Source organism: Ostrea edulis, chromosome 9 (genome assembly GCF_947568905.1).
Source record: "Ostrea edulis chromosome 9, xbOstEdul1.1, whole genome shotgun sequence".
In the NCBI taxonomy this organism is placed as follows: domain Eukaryota; kingdom Metazoa; phylum Mollusca; class Bivalvia; order Ostreida; family Ostreidae; genus Ostrea; species Ostrea edulis.
The window spans coordinates 48,632,239-48,650,470 of record NC_079172.1 but is presented as its reverse complement, the minus strand read 5'-3'; the positions used below and the strand labels follow the sequence as shown (position 1 = coordinate 48,650,470).

General features: G+C 36.7%; 1 protein-coding gene across 1 annotated transcript; it reads right to left on the bottom strand.

The window, feature by feature from the left end:
* Nucleotides 1–2,724: 2,724 nt before the first annotated feature.
* On the bottom strand, nucleotides 2,725–17,892 carry LOC125659192 (organic cation transporter protein-like). Its single transcript, XM_048890782.2, has 8 exons — nucleotides 17,489–17,892; nucleotides 11,445–11,866; nucleotides 11,065–11,295; nucleotides 9,444–9,578; nucleotides 7,903–7,985; nucleotides 7,220–7,343; nucleotides 6,416–6,488; nucleotides 2,725–4,715 (listed from the first exon to the last, which is right to left on the bottom strand). The coding sequence occupies exons 1-8, from the start codon at nucleotides 17,828–17,830 to the stop codon at nucleotides 4,539–4,541; spliced, it is 1,587 nt and encodes a 528-aa protein (XP_048746739.2). The 5' UTR covers nucleotides 17,831–17,892; the 3' UTR covers nucleotides 2,725–4,538.
* Between the last annotated feature and the right edge of the window lie 340 nt (nucleotides 17,893–18,232).

The following is an 18,232-nucleotide window of genomic DNA, read 5'->3' as shown; positions in this document are numbered from 1 at the left end:
TGTCGATAGGGGATGCTTACTCCTCCTAGGCATCTGATTCCATCTCTGGTGTGTCCAGGGACCCGTGTTTGCCCAACTATCTATTTGGTATTGCTTATAAGAGTTATGAGATTGATCACTGTTCGTTATCTTCACCTTTTATGCAAAATAAGTTAACAAAAGAGAATTAAGGGGGTGGTTAATTGGGAACTAAGAGGGACATACCAAAGAAGAAAAAAAGATCAAATCAAATAAACAACTGATACGATACACGAGAGCATGATCTGCATGTCATCAATTGTGAAACCGAAGCAGGCTATTAACATTCCGTATATTCTAAAGTCGAATGAGTCTGAGTTGTAGCTGTGTGGAACGGGGTTAAGAATGACGACCGTCACTTTCGGTCGTCACAGGAAATGACAAAAGAAATCGGAATTTTCAAACGTTTAAAAAAAAATCTAAACCTATCAGATAATACCACTTTATTGGGTCTTTTGAATTGTAATATAAGTTACACCCCACACACCCCGGAAATAGAGTCTATTTCAAAAACCTTTTTATTTTCTCGTTTTTAGTGCCATAAACCTCGTATACGAATCAAGTACATTGTATTTGACTTGAATTTAACATGAAATGTAAACTAGACACTATAAATTTCTAGAGTAATTTGAAAACATTCTGTAAAATTCACTTCCGGTCGTGAGACATGATGTTGACAAATTTAGACATTGTTTTGTCATTTTATCAGAAACGGTTAAAGACAGACACTTGAAATATACCTTTTGTATGTATGTTTGTTCGTCACTTCCGGTCTACACAGGAAGTGACTAACAATTGACAATTTAAAAAAAATTCTCATTTAGACTAGTTTGTGTTTAAGTTGAATGGGTATAACAGGTTAAGATTTTTAAATAAGTTGTAGACAGTATATATGTAGTTGTAGGTTAGTGCAGCGTATTCTAATTAAAATCACTTCCGGTCTCGAGATATGTGTTGAGAGAAATAGATTTTAATTACGTTTTTCTTAGAGATGAGTAAAGCTAGAGACTTGAAACGGACTGAAATGATAGATCAGTGGTCGTACATAAAACGTCAGAAAATGTTAGACTTACCGGAAATTAAAACATCAACATTGTCCCCATGAAAAGTGAAGATAACGAACAGTGATCAATCTCGTAACTCCTATAAGCAATTCAAAATAGATAGTTGGGCAAACACGGACCCCTGGACACACCAGAGGTGGGATCAGGTACATAGGAGGAGTAAGCATCCCCTGTCGACCGGTTATAAACGAAATGTTCGATATGACTTTCATACATCTGCTGAGCTGATGACACTATCAATCACAAGAGTTAAGTCAATTTTTCTTTTTCAAAATTCACTGTCGGTCGGTAACAATATTTTCTGGTGTTTATCTCTCTTCATCTATCCCTTTTAGTCGAGAACAAGGGTCCTCCATGGCCGAGTGGTTAGAGCATTGCGCTCAAAATCACACGGCCTCTCACCTCTGTCGGCGAGGGTTCGAATCCTGCTCGCGCCGGTAAGTGAGAAAGTTTCCCAGTTTACTTTCGGAAGGTCGGTGGTCTCTTCCAAGGAACATGTATCTGGGTTCTCTCTTCCACCAATAAAAACTGGGCGCCACTAGATAACTGAAAAATTGTTGCGTGTGGCGGAAAACATCAATCAATCAATCTTTAGATAGAGAAGTGGAAGTATCAGGGATTTTAGATAAGAGAGAGTTCATGTGAAGCATGGGAGAAACACGTCTGAATATTACTTCCGATAGTCAGTGAAAGTGACGGAAAATGCATGAGGAAATAAAATCCATTTTTTCTTTGTTTTTCATATCATTCATACGTTTTACTAAGGAATATGTAGAATATACCAAATGAAGTTTACATACAAGTGTTTGTATGCGCATGCATGCGAGATGGTGATTTAAAATTAAGTGGATTTTTTCCCATTTCTCAGAAACTATCTGAAATTGAGTTATGGAACTTGTACGAATGATAGACTATAGTTTGTAGACGTTTGATATGGGTCTGCCATCTTCATCCGTCACTAACAACAGGAAGTGGTGAATTATAATATCTAATGAGAAGATTTTTCACCTATGAAACATTCAAACAAAACAAGTGTAGTTTTTTTAACAAAGCTTGCCATCTTTAGGAACAATAGTACACAGTAAACTGATATAAGTGTATGATATGTTTTAAGTATTTATATTTTTATCAAATGACAACATAATAAAAGTTTTCTAAAATGGTAAATCTTAGATAAAATCAAGTTTAAAAAAACACCTACTAGAAACTACTGTACAATAATTTTTCTAGTATGACCTCGAAGTAGACATATTTGTACTAAAAATAGAAAGCATTGTTTCTTCCCAACCTCAAGAAAACAGTGAAAAACAGATGTTTACCGTGTTTAAATTTTCACAAAGCAAGAAACAAAAACTACTAAATAGCCGAAAATTGCCCAAATTTTATCAAGAAGAATTTTAAGGTTTGTGTGCAAAAAAAAAGTTATTTGCTGAATTAAAGAAACGTTTTTGATAGTTGTTATGGATAAGATTAAAATGTCAGTTCCATTATGTTACAATTTTTCTTCTTTTTTCTCTTTTTTAAGATTGAAACTCCTGTAAATTTGTTATGTCGTACGTAAAGTAGATCATCACGATTTTATCTTCCATGAGTTGAACAGAATTTCAACCAATGAAATAAATGAGAATTTTCACATCATACATTTTCTACCAGTCACAAAGGAGACCGGAGAGGAAGTGCATTGTCCGAAGACTGTAAAATACTTCATCTATATTTAAAATGAAGACGGTAATGATTTTTTAAAATATGGTAGTGCGAGTGATATGGCATTCCTACATAACCCTCTAGATCGATTGGTAGAGTACTGGACTTGTGTGCCAGGGACCAGGGTTCATATCCCATCACAGGCATGTAATGTTTCTGTTACATTTGGCGCCCACGTTGGGACCTGGGCTATCTCTGGCGGGTGAGAGAGATTGTCCTCAGTACTTCGCCCCACAGGTGTTGGCACTCAGGAAGAGTCAGGGACTACTCTTAAAAAGGAGGGGGACAATGTATTAGTGTAAGTGATATGTCTGGCTAGAGGGTTAACCCTTCAGCTCGATTGGTAGAGTACTGGACTTGTGTGCCAGAGACTGTGTTCAAATGCCATCAGAGGCATAAAAATGTCTCTGTTACAAAAACAAATGATAAATATTATTGTGCATGTTACTTTCCCCAAAATATGTCGAGAATATTACTTTCGGTCGGCAAGTTCGAACGACTTTTTGTTTTTATTTTGTCTATTGATTTTTGTCCCGAACGTTTTCAGATAGACAAATGAAATTTTCGGGAATTAGTTATTCAAGAGTGTGTGCGATTTTGAGGGTAAATCATTTTGATATTACTACGGGTCGTCACCGAATGTGACAGAAGATAAATAAAATTTTCAAATTATGACACTTTTCATATAAATCAGAGACTTGCAATGGTATGCATAACATTATACAAAACGAAGTTTTAAAACTGTTTTATATGTTTTTGTACTCATGCGAATGCGTGGGAAATGGCGACTTCAAATTTTGGGATCTTTTTCTTTTTAGTATTTCTCCGAGAGTATATGAAATTAAATTATGAAACTTGTACAGATGATAGACTGTAAATTTTTGATTTGGTTTGACATTTTTCTCAGTCACGTTGGGTCTTCACAAAAAGTAATGGAATTTAATTTCTCTTGATATAATATCTGGAAAAAAATCCCTTTCAATGAACACGAAAATTTCAGAGATGATAAAGATAAAGAATATTGAGATTAATTTATTTCTTGATATATACACTGAAAATATCTCCCGGTCGGCAGGTCCGCAACAATTTTTGTCCACCCGCTCTGTTTGTGTGGAGCGCTTTTAGATTGAGACATGGGACTTTTAAAGCAGACAGTCAATAAGGAGACACTGGCATTTCAATGTAACATATCATCGGAAGTGTTCATCCACACCATAAGTTGTAATAGATATCAATTTTCTCAGAGATTTACAACGAACAGGAAGCTATGTGCCGGAAGTATTGTCACGGAAGACCTTACTCATTACTAGAAATGAGTTTCTATTTATATGACTGATTGCAAACATCGGGACCTGCTACTACAACCTCTAAAACAATATTGGTCGATCATCTTTGTTTACAGTTAGAGTGCAAAACCTTGCCAAAAATGATAAGAGACACTACTCTTCATTAGACGACTGAAAATAGGAATTCCTTTATTTTTGGTCGGAAATTGGAAAAATAAAATTTTATATACACTGTACACTTGAAAGGCACGTAGAGGTGAATATGTTCAATTTTTAAAACTTTTTTAAAATCTCAGAAAGCTCGCGATTACTCAATCACATAATAAACTAAGTACATTCATTAAAGATACATTGTCCCCTGAAATAGACATTATTTCACAGTATATAATATGTAACCAATAAATTGTACTGAGGTTATGGTTGTGTTGTTGAGCACACACCAGGTGCAACTTGCTCCATTATGTATTTACGTCAGTTCCACAGACGCGATCCCCTTGCCCTCGTCCTTCTTTCGGTTCAAAGATTCCTCCAAATTGTCGCTGATCGTTTTGTCTTTGGTTTCTTTTAGCAGAAGACACGTGATTGCAGACGTCATTGTGACAATGAAACAAATGATGTACATTACACCCGGTGTTTCTTTGTTCTGAAATTAGAACATGAACCGGTACAATCCAATCCACCGATGGGCAAAATACAACACACCTTATCATTATAGCTGTGTTTATATATATATATATATATATATATATATATATATATATAAAGAAAACAATGTCATGAATTCTAATAAAGTAGAAATAAATATATTTCAAAATGGCAAATCAATCATAAAACAGTAATAAGACTGATAATAAAAAGTGTCTGATACAGTACAGTACAAACGTACAGTTGTCCAGAGGAGATACCGCAATAGAAACGTATTAGAAGTAAAAGTCGCACGACTTTCAGCATCGTCGGATACCCACGGCTGATCTGTAGACATGTACAGATAGTCCGAATTATCTCTTCATTCTAGTATAGTGTCGGAGCTTTACTGAAATCATGTGTTGCGGTTGTAGTGCGCACGAAGACGCAGAATCGCTGCATTTGACCGAAACCATAGCATATGTTGAAAGAAGTGGGTTTCAACGATGGTGAATAATTCTGACTATTAATTTGCAATTCGTGTTGTACATGATTGTACTTTAATATAATAATTTAAAAAGTGTCTGTCTAGTTTTGGGGATTTTCTGCTAATAAATTGACGGGATAACTTTTGAATTAAATTACCACTTGTTCAAATTGACTCATGATGCTAATAAATACCAATAGCTAGGCCATTCTTTACACACTGATTTTGACTATGGATTACTCCGTTTACATGGCAGGCGTGACCGGTCAACAGGGGACGCTTACTCTTCCTAGGCACCTGATCCAACCTCTGGTATATGCAGGAATCCCTGTTTGCCCTTGCCAAACAAAGTTTGAGTATTCCAGGTCTCGTAGTATTCAAGTTATGGGCCGGACAGACACGATCGCTATACCATGATACTTCCCATCTAGAGACGGGCGTATAAAAAGAACATGTAAAGGATATATATTTGGACTGTAGATGTCAAAGGAGATAAGGCATGGATGGCGGATGAAGAATATCTTGAATATAATTATGTATAAATCTTTGTGAAAATATCGATATTGATCGAAAGGATAGAAACTCTAGACTTCATACCTGCTTTTAGAACAAACCAAACGTGTTTTAATGAAATTTGCCATTCTCTAATCATACATGTATATTTGATAAATGAATGGTGCAGGACAAAATGAATGTATGCAATATTGATTGGCCATATTTTAATATAAAAATCAAACATGGGTCGCTTGTGCTCAGTACCAATGTTTCTGGGACCCTGTGAACCGGTTATCTGGTGTCCGTGAACAAGGGGCATAGTAATTAGGTCACTGAAACCCAGGGATTCGTTACCTTTGTTGAAAGCACCTAAGTCATTCGTAAAAATAGATCCAGCAACCTAGTCTGCCATGTATACCCCCCCCCCCCCTTTACGCAACACTTGGTTTTTCCATCATCATTCGTTAATGACTGCACTGGGCTTCATATCACTTACAAAGATAATTATGATACATTTCATCATTTTCTTTAGAGAGAGTATTTTTTGGGGCTCTTTTTTATGCAAAGGCCTTCTCATGGAGAACGGATGACATTTTAGGAATTCTTAAACATAAAGATTTTCCCCCCATTCAAGCCGTATATCTTTGAGAAGCGAAGTAATTAGCAGAACACTCGGTATCTCAGTACAAGTGACCGCGATATTGCATCCTCATTGGTGGCTTTCATTGAATACTTACCACAACAATAAGTTGAGGCGCTATCAGGGCTCCAACACGTGAAATAGAGTTCTGGGTCCCGTATCCGAGGTTTCTATTCAAAGACATCACACGAAAAATTATACCGAGTTACAAACTGCAACAGGAATAAATTGTACATTTTCTAATGTAACGACATTTTATGAGTCTAGTATCTTATAAGAGGTAAGTTAATGAAACATGTCACATTGCGATACTTTATTGTACCATTACAATTTATAACCATGTCACAGATGCAAGGTGAAGATAACGAACAGTGATCAATCTCATAACTCCTACAAGCAATACAAAATAGATAGTTGGGCAAACACGGACCCCTGGACACACCAGAGGTGGGATCAGGTGCCTAGGAGGAGTAAGCATCCCCTGTTGACCGGTCACACCCGCCGTGAGCCCCATATCCTGATCAGGTGAACGGAGTTATCCGCAGTCAAAATTAGTGTGCCAAGAACGGCTTAACAATCGGTATGAAACACGTCAGACAGCATTTGACCCAATGCGAGGTCGTATTGACGAACTAGATCGTTATAACGACCATAGAATTTGCGAAATGCTGACTTCAATCGAGACTGTTGAAATCCCTGTACCATCAACTTGTTTGTCAGTAGCTTACCTCGATTTAAAAACCGACTATACCCAGAACAAGCTCTTGCATATCGAATTAGTTGAGATATATAAACACCATATGATGAGTCTTAAATTGGTTGTCTCAAAGGAAGGAAATAGTATACTATCTTAGAAGTGGTGTTTCTTTAGGATTATTTTTTTTACTTTCATTTTCTTTACCTGACGACAGTAGGATATATTTCCGTTGTAAAGGTCATGATGGAGGCCCAAGCCGCAGAGACGCCAAACTTGGCCGCTAGGGCGAATCCGTTAATCAAACTACCTTGAAGGTCTTTGTCAACATCTAAAATAAGATTGAAATTCCTCCAACTAGAATCCTTTGATTGCAGCATTCTAAATTTAGTTTAAAATATTTTATTGAGAAACTCAATAGGATAGGGCAACAGGCATAACTTATGTAGGCCCTCTTCCAAATCATCTTTTTTAAGTGACACATAGAAACTAAACCAGAATCGATTTTGAATAGTTTGACTTTAAATCTGTACCACGAGAAAAAAGTTCTGAATGCATAAAACATTCAATCTTATAAAAATATTTATATTATAACTTTTCGCTTTGCACTAACGCGTGACTTTCTCTTCTACCCAGTGTTTGGCGCAAAATAGTCAACACCTATGTCTTCAGTCTTCAGTTTGACGTGGGAACGGGGTCGAGAACTGAACCCATGATCTCTCGGTTGCAAAGCGAACGCCTTAATCACTAAGCCGAGACCAGTGCTAATGTATGTAATATGTGAAAGAAGATTTAACCGATAAACTTCACTGACTGTGCATTGTGAACGCGAGCCTAATTAAGAAAGTATATGTAAAAACAATGTCAAGCAGGCGAGGACAGCAACTTACCTATCATCTGAGATATGGCCACACCAAGACTACTCAAGGATCCGATCACAAAATATCCCAGACAGGTCCATCTGCGACCGATGCTGTGAGGAAGAAACAGTGCCTCAAAAGTCATTCAAATATGACAAATAATTTCAATTTTATTTTATTTTGAAATAAGTTTTATAAATTCTTTTATTCAGACAGGATAGCACAATTAGTACAAATGACTAGTTTACATTGTGGCCCTGTATAAAACATATTCACAGACAGATAAATGAGAGAATAGATAACATAATATAAAATATATACATAAAATACACACACGATATCACTGGGGGGAAAATAAACAGATATTTTGCAGATATTATGAGTGATCAGCAAGTCATCGGTCTCATGGTTTTCAAATTAAAGAATCAAGAAAACAGATTTAATTACGTTAGTGGAAGCAGGAAAACTATATTGCATATTTCCTTTCGAAAAGATTTACAGCTTAGATATAGGCTATACAGCAGGTTGGCTTCTCCGATGTAGATCATGTACAGCTGTACTCACTACTTCAAGGGACTGTTTGGTTACAAAATTGTTGACCTTTTATCAATGAACTTTGCAACTGAACCACTCGCAACATTTGAATATCTGGAAATTCACATACCTATTGTAGTTATTAAACAGTTACAATTCGTTGAGGGTTTTCCGACAATCTTCCGTTCAAGCGAAGTATTACAAGAGTGCTATATGTAGCAGTTGCGTTTTGCCAATCAATTTCACTGTACTAGTCATTGAGGTCAATAATTATAGGTTATAGACTTTGTATGGGAAAATATGACGACCGAGTTTTTTGGCGCATAGACGGACCGAGCTTGCGAGGTCCGTTCGCGACAAAAAACGAGGTCGTCATATTTCCCATAAAAAGTCTATAACCTTTTTATTATATACTTTCAATTTCATTTAGAAACTAACAATAATTTTATTTTTAACAATAACTTTATCGGTTTAACCGAGTAAAAGATGAAAAACACGAAAAATTTGAAAATTAACGGCGTAGAAATTTGATTGTGACGTAATGTTTGCGGGCCGGAATGTTTCCGGGCATATATCGTGTAATATATGCCCGCAAACTTTTAATGAAAAAAGAAGAGGTGAAATTGAAAGTATATAATAAGGATATTGACGCAATTGGTTGGTTGAATATTGGCCTGTTTAACGTCCCGCTCGAGAATCATTCACTCATATGGAGACGTCATTGCCGGTGAAGGGCTGCAAAATTTGGACATATGTTCAGCGCTTACGGCCTTTGGGCAGGCAGGGATCTTTATCGTGCCACACCTACTGTGGCACAGGTGCCTCGGTTTTTGCATCCAAAGGACCGCTCCATTTAGTCGCCTCTTACGACAAGCAAGGGGTACTGGGGACCTATTTTAACCCGGTTCCTCATGGGACGACGCAACTGGTGTTCAAACAACTAGTTTTACATTCATATATACATGTACAACGGTTTATGAATATGGGTATTGCTTTACGATATTTACCGGAGGTCTAACAGTATATTAAGTACTTACCGGTTACTGAGGTACATGATGCTTATTAGGGCTGGGATGTCGATTACGCTGAGAAGAAACATGTTGAGGTAAAGATTCCCTGAGAGCTGGTCCACGCTGTACGAGATGGCGTAATAAGCATAGCCACAGGACAACCTGTTGGATTATAGTGACATACAGAAATCAGGTACTCGCATTGTTCAAAGAGGTAACCAAAATTTGCAGATTGTAAGTCTGTGCGAGTGATTCCTTGTAACAACGAACTAGTAGTTTATGTAAGATAAATGCAGGCGGGAATGTATGGATAAAGAGGCTAAAGAATTGATATGTTGTATCCAGATGCTCATGCAGTCATCGGGAATTTAGCCGTGCTTTGTTGTTTGACCATTGCGTATATGAAATACATGTACTGCTTATCAAACAAAGGGCAGCCAACTCTGTATTGTACAATACAGTACATATAGAAAACATTAAGAATTGCTGGTCTGTAATCCATTAGCTTATCAAATATCATCATGAATTACAGATACATTGCACTCTAAAATATAAAAGAAAATATCTATGTGTTGGCTCTTTTTGAGTAAATCACTTGTTTTCTTCATTAGTTGATTCTTAATTGGACTGCGAATTGATTCCAAACATTCTTATCAAAAATTGCTAGGACTTCTCAAGAAATCAAATTTATACAGCACGTGTTGCATTATGCTATTTGTATTTATTTAACCCCAAATGGCATCAGAGCTCTCCAAGCGAGGTAATTTTGGAATCAATGGAACAGTCCTCTAAATTGATCTTTATCAACAAGGTTCATGTCAATCAGATAAAAACTCATACATGGCATCATATAACCAAGATGCATAATATTATACATGTATTCCAAACTATATCAACTATATCAATATGTTTCTGAGTGTGGCCACAATCATTGAGGAAAAGACATTGATGGAGATCCTTTACCTATATTGGTCATGAAGTGTTCAGTTGACCAAGTTAGAATTGATTCTCCTGTTTAGTCATTAAGAGTAAATACGTCAGAAAACCATGCAAAATACACAAAAAAAAAAAATGTAAAAAATGGTAGTCGCAAAACAATAATTTTTTGTTGCTTGATATCTTCTTCATATGAGTTAAAGTCAGAATAGCATTCCAAAATCATATGCCTCTGGATTTCGATGTCTGTAGGGCTGGGGGAGGGGGTTATAAAGGATTTTTGAATATGAAATGTGAATCATTCATACAAATCTGAGCCAGAAAAAAGCTGCAGTTTCTGAGAAGTGGACCTGCTGTGAATCTGAACAATAAAGTTCGGATATAGCGTCACGATCATGAATGATTGTTTGCAACCATGCGAGTTTGAATTATGTAGGGATAGTCATTTCTTGGATGTGTGTTATCGCTTAGGAGCTTAAGAAACTCTGCATATCTTTATCTCTTCTGACATTTGCTTCACACACTCCAATATATATTTTCTCTTCATTTCTCGTAAGCTCGAGATGATTATCTTGGAATTACGAAACAGTGGAATCTGAATTAATTTTTTTTAATTCAGGATACAATTAGGCTCTTGTATGCTGGACATTCGACATATTGGGTTACAAATGAATTTTTCCTCTTTCTTCAGCACTCGTAAAAATAATCTTACCAGCCAACACCAGCTAAAACAGTGGTTATCAGTAGAGTTCGATTTCTGAACAGATCCAAAAATGTGTATTTCCTGTCTCCTTGAAAGGTAACATCAGTTTTTGTCAGGTCTTTGAGCTTGTTAAGATCAGGTTTGGGATGACTGTTTAAACGAGCAATTTTCTCGATAACTCTCTCAGCTTCATCCAGTTTGTCATGTGACACTAGCCATCGGAAACTCTCTGGAACAATCCTACGAATAATTCATGTTGAATATAGTGGTACAAATGCTATCATAAAATGATATTGCCTACATCGTATAATGTATACTTTTAAATTTACGTACCGCAACTTACAGCATGCGACATTTAACGTATTAAAAAGCGATGCGCACATCCTCACCACCACGATAAAAGACAAAGTCCTGTCAGAACTCCAGTTAGAATATGCAGGCTTCTCCAGTCCTTAAGCAGATAGGAACATAGACCCAGTAGTGCTGCCCAGATTGACCAATCAGGGAAGGCTATTTGAAGAGGTCTGAATTTGGTTGGTGTAAATTCCACGGAGAATGTGTAGAACACAGTGAGGTACGCTCCGCAACCTAATCCTATAATAAAGCGAGTCACAGCGAACATCAACCACGACTGGGAGAATCCGGCCACAATGTTTGAAACGGACATTATGAAGATAGACAAGAAGAATGTTGGCTTTCGCCCCAGTAGATCCGCCACTTGTCCACCCAAAACACCAGAAATCAGGAGACCCGCCATTTGTACCGAGGAGACTGTTGATGTAATCCATTTTTTATCACAGATTAGTCCCCACTGTAAAATAATAATCAACTTGACACCATGTAGTGCTGAAACAGACGTGTTGTATAATATCAGTATAAATTATCTCTTCCAGATCACCATGTACATCATTGGAATGAAAGGAAAGCGGAAAGGTCAACAAAGTGGGGATATGGCATGTTCCAACACTGTGTTTGTGAAAACTATGCCCCCCCCCCCCCCGACCCCGTTTGGAATCGTTCGATGATACCGAAAATAGAGATTACATGTACAGTGCATAACAGTTTCGACTTCTGTATGGTGTCCGGATAGGGCCATTTGCGAAAGCGTAACTGCGCGTTAGTCACAACACGCCGTCACGCCAACAAGCAACGCGCCTTCGCGCTCTCACGACAAGCAACGCGCCTTCGCGCTCTCACGCTAACAAGCAACGCGCCTTCGCGCAGACAAGCAACGCGCCTTCCCACTCTCACGACAACAAGCAACGCGCCTTCGCGCAGACAAGCAACGCTGCGCGAAGGCGTAATGCTTGTTGGTGTGAGAGCGCGAAGGCGCGTTGATTGTTGTCGTGAGAGCGCGAAGGCGTGTTGCTTGTCTGCGCGAAGGCGCGTTGCTTGTTGGCGTGAGAGCGCGTTGCTTGTTGGCGTGACGGCGTGTTGTGACTAACGCGCAGTCACGCTTTTGCAAATGGCCCTATCCGGACACCATACTTCTGTAATAAAATGTGGTGTTTTATGTTTGGTTCATGCCGGATACATACACTCAATGATACATAACACATAAGTCTCTTGAGCCAAAACGCTCGCCTTAGTCACTGCATGCTTATAACATGAAATTCATACAAGTAAGTTTAAAACAATAATGGTAGTCCAACAATTAAGTAATAGATCTAGATCTGTCATTGGACAATTATAGACAACTATAGACATTAAACGTGCATGGACACGATTTGAGCTGAAAAAGTTAAAATTTTATTTTTCCATTTTTTAATGATCAACCAAAATTTGAGTATCAGGTTTTTTCTTAGTTACAAGTGAAATACAACAATCACAATTCTTTGTTATGTAAACAAGGCTCGTGCCATGTTTTTGTTTACATATAGATAGCTTGATAGAAAATAGCTTATTTAAAAGAAAATGAGATGTGCTAAACGCTAGAAATTATTCAAGTATGTTCAGAATTTACTTGTAAATTAAAAAACTCTCCTTTAAACGAACTTTTACTAGCATATTTAGCCTATGTAAACAAAAACATGGCACGAGCCTTGTTTACATAACAAAGAATTGTGAACCCCGTATCTCCCATGTATCTCGACAACTGACGTTCAATGTTTTGCTGACCAACAGAACTACTTCAGTTAAGCATTCTAAACATTAAAAATGAAAAAAAAAAAAAACCACCTAATATTTTAGAATTTTCAGCTCAAATCTTGTCCAAGCCTCTTTAATCACTACCTGTGTCGGGGTGAATACATGCTATTTCGTATTTTGATAAACTGTTATAATTTTCTTGCTATTGAGAAAGTTCCAACATTTGATCTAATGTAGGTCGACCCGAAAAAATAGCCACCTACACTATCTATAGACAAATAAATTGTCACCTACATTATCTCTAGATACTTAAATTGTCACCTACACTATCTCTAGATGCTTGAATTGTCACCTATACTATCATAGACACTTGAATTGTCACCTATACTATCTATAGACACTTGAATTGTCACCTATACTATCTATAGACACTTGAATTGTCACCTACATCTGTATACTATCTCTAGACACTTGAATTGTCATCTATACTATCTCTAGACACTTGAATAGTCACCTATACTATCTCTAGACACTTGAATTGTCACCAACACTATCTCTAGACACTTGAACTGTCATCTATACTATCTCTAGACACTTGAATTGTCACCAACACTATCTCTAGACACTTGAATAGTCACCTATACTATCTCTAGACACTTGAATTGTCACCTACATCTGTATACTATCTCTAGACACTTGAATTGTCACCTATACTATCTCTAGACACTTGAATTGTCACCTATACTATCTCTAGACACTTGAATTGTCACCTATACTATCTCTAGACACTTGAATTGTCACCTATACTATCTCTAGACACTTGAATTGTCACCTATACTATCTCTAGACACTTGAATTATCACCTATACTATATCTAGACACTTGAATTGTCACATATACTATCATAGACACTTGAATTGTCACCTACATTATCTCTAGACACTTGAATTGTCACTTATACTATCATAGACACTTGAATTGTCACCTATACTATATATAGACACTTGAATTGTCACCTATACTATCATAGGCACTTGAATTGTCACCTATACTATCTCTAGACACTTGAATTGTCACCTATACTATCATAGACACTTGAATAGTCACCTATACTATCTCTAGACACTTGAATTGTCACCAACACTATCTCTAGACACTTGAATAGTCACCTATACTATCTCTAGACACTTGAATAGTCACCTATACTATCTCTAGACACTTGAATAGTCACCTACACTATCTCTAGACACTTGAATAGTCACCTATACTATCTCTAGACACTTGAATTGTCACCTATACTATCATAGACACTTGAATAGTCACCTATACTATCTCTAGACACTTGAATTGTCATATATACTATCTCTAGACACTTGAATAGTCACCTATACTATCTCTAGACACTTGAATTGTCACCAACACTATCTCTAGACACTTGAACTGTCACCTATACTATCTCTAGACACTTGAATTGTCACCAACACTATCTCTAGACACTTGAATAGTCACCTACACTATATCTAGACACTTGAATAGTCACCTACACTATCTCTAGACACTTGAATAGTCACCTATACTATCATAGACACTTGAATTGTCACCAACACTATCTCTAGACACTTGAATTGTCACCTATACTATATATAGACACTTGAATTGTCATCTATACTGTCTATAGACACTTTAATTGTCACCTATACTATCTATAGACAAATGAATTGTCACCTATACTATCTCTAGAGACTTTAATGATTTTGTCAAATTGAATAACCTTCTATTTCAAAGAATTTCTAAGTACACATGTAGACGTGAAGCTGTATTACCCTTCATCATGTATTGACCCTTTACCCGGCAGAGGGGAGGGGTACATAGTCTCAACCCTTTACCCGGCAGAGGGGAGGGGTACATAGTCTCAACCCTTTACCCGGCAGAGGGGAGGGGTACATAGTCTCAACCCTTTACCCGGCAGAGGGGAGGGGTACATAGTCTCAACCCTTTACCCGGTAGAGGGGAGGGGTACATAGTCTCAACCCTTTACCCGGCAGAGGTGTGGGGTACAAAATCTCAAACCTTTACCCGGCAGAGGGGAGGGGTACATAGTCTCAACCCTTTACCCGGCAGAGGGGAGGGGTACATAGTTTCAACCCTTTACCCGGCAGAGGGGAGGGGGCATCTTCTTAAATTGTATTTACAGTTTTACAAAACCTCACCAGCGCTTTAAATAGGTTAAAATATTTTCATGTTTATGTACTGTTCTGGAGAATATGGTTTTATGTAATCATTGTCAGCATTTCTTTATGTAATCATTGTCAGCATTTTGTCAGCATTTCTTTATGTAATCATTGTCGGTATTTCTTTATGTAATCATTGTCAGCATTTCTTTATGTAATCATTGTCAGTATTTCTTTATGTAATCATTGTCAGCATTTCTTTATGTAATCATTGTCAACATTTCTTTATGTAATCATTGTCAGCATTTCTTTATGTAATCATTGTCAGCATTTCTTTAGATTGCCGTGCTTTCAGACTTGTAAAAAGAAGTGCAAAATTAATAAATATTTTGCGAACAAAATTTGGCCGAATTTTTAAAATGAATTTCAGGATTGTAGCATTGTTGATAAGACGATTTTTACAAATCTTTACGTAAGCATTCAGTTTCATAACCCATTTTACCGTCCCGCCCTGGACCCGAATCTACGCTATATGAGGAAGTTTGTACATGTATTCAACTATTTGTTCCCTTGTGTTGTGGTTCTTGAGAAAAAGATTTTGACAATTTTTTTTCTGTACGTGAGAGATAGATTTAAACATCAATCCTATTCTGACTACTGTATGCTGGGAAATACTTGCCCGGTTTATTTTTGCCCCTTTCACCCTCGTTGTCAGTGGACAAATGAGGACCGGGTCAATTGCAATGAGATTGTTTTTCAGCGTTTAGAGACAATTACAAACAGGATAGAAGCCTGGATTTGGGTACATTAATGTACTTTCAATCATCAGAGACGTGTCACATCATCCTTCTTCCTTATAAAGGGACTGATTCACGATTTTACCCCAAATTTTGTTTTTCACTATTAATAATCAAAATCAACGATCGAATGTGTTTAGAAGGTTTCACAAAAATTTAAGGTTATACAATATCACAGAAGCTCATTTTAGAAAGTTTATTATTTTGTAAACAAAGATTGCGATGTGTTATTGTTTACGAAGTTTTCAAAAGAAATGGATATCGATCTAAGTTTGTTATTTCTATCACATTTCAAGTATTCTTTAGGAAAAATATGTCACCCGAAAGTTAAATTTGTGACTGTGTAAAATAAGATACTTTAAATTTCAAAATCAACATTTCACTGATTTGTTTGTAAACATAAAAAATATCCGAGTCTTTGTTTACATAACACAGAGTTAAGACTAAAATATTGCTTTTATTCTTGCATTCTGAAGGTCAAAATTTTGGCTGTTAAAATCAAATGAGTTATATTTCTAATGTTTAACATCAAAAATGAAAAATATTTTTTTTCAAAAAACATGAACCAGTCCTTTGTTTAAAAACTCTCGAAATTTACTATTTCAAAGAAAGAGGGGATACATGCATATTGAATTTGAATAAAATGTTTAATACACGTACCTTTTTATGAGTTAAAAATCTATAATATTGACTGAAATTCATAGTCAACAAATAGGAAAGCACACTTGTATAATTATGAGGAACTAGAAAAATAGCCATTGTGAACTTTTCTTTTTCCATGAATTATCTAATTGCGACATCGTAAGTTCTACTTTTTTGATAAAAATAAGTACTTTCAATGAATAGGTCTAACTGGAACGAATTCAGTTTGGGAATTCGGATTAACATTTTTTAATCTGATTTGATCAATCACGTGAATTACAGAAACAAATAAAAATATACAATAGCATTTACTTTGTATCAATTCATTGTATTTAACTAAGATATATTTTTACTTTGATTGACAAGGACAGTACATAAAAAAGATCATCTGCAAATCGGTCACGTGACTTAATCCAAGCAGTCCCGTATTGCTGTAGAAAGGATAGAATGGCCAGTGTACCGTGAACACTGGTGAATGTGAAGTGAAGGATAACGCATAGACAAATCAGCAACTTACCTCTACGTGTAATATTTTAAATTTAAGATAGGTCCGGGGATTGATAAATATCTAATGCTGCGATTCAAAGATTGCCAGTAACAGTTAATTTTGCATTGTTACAGTGCCACCGCGGGCACATCCCATTCTGTAGAACGTTAGTCTACAGTTAAAAGAAATACACTTAGCATTTGAAATATATAATCATTTTACGTTAAAACTAAAGTAGATATTACAACCTCATTGATGATCGTTTTCATACTGTCGTCGAAGACAAACACTTGACAAATGGAGTCGTTTGCCGGAGGTGTGCACGTTTTACACGCCTGGAGTACATCATGGACCACTGAATGGACGGTAGAGTTCCCTATAGCACTGTTGTTTGAGACTGCAGGAACATGTGTTGCATTGGAGTAGACACACCACCAGTCTGGAGCCGCCCCGGCGAAGGCCATGATGAGGAGACTCCATGTGATTGAGACCTTACTGAAGAGGATGCTGCCGTGAAGTAAAAACTGAAACTTTCCAAAGCCGCCCGTCTCCTGCAACACATTCTCCAAGTATTCACTGACTGTCTTCATGCCGGATTCGATAAAATCTACAAAAACAGGATCCGCGCCTGTTAATAGAAACAGCAGTTATAGACAGTAAATCACGACCTTGATATTTTCACATTACGTGAATCACAACTCTAGCTTCTGGCATAAATCTAGGGACTGTCAAGTATCCAAATTAATAGCGACATTTTCCCCGTCACGAGAAAAACTATTTCTTGTTTATTGTAGTATACCAAATCATAATGATAAGTGAAATATAGTAAACAATATTTTAAGTTTTAGGTTTGTTAATAGCGACAGTTTATTTACAATTCTAAAATGCCGGTCAACACTTTCCTCCTGTAGATACATGTTCAAAAATCTCAATTATTTCATCATGAACACCATAGACAATGATGTTATGATTATATGATATGCAATATTGTT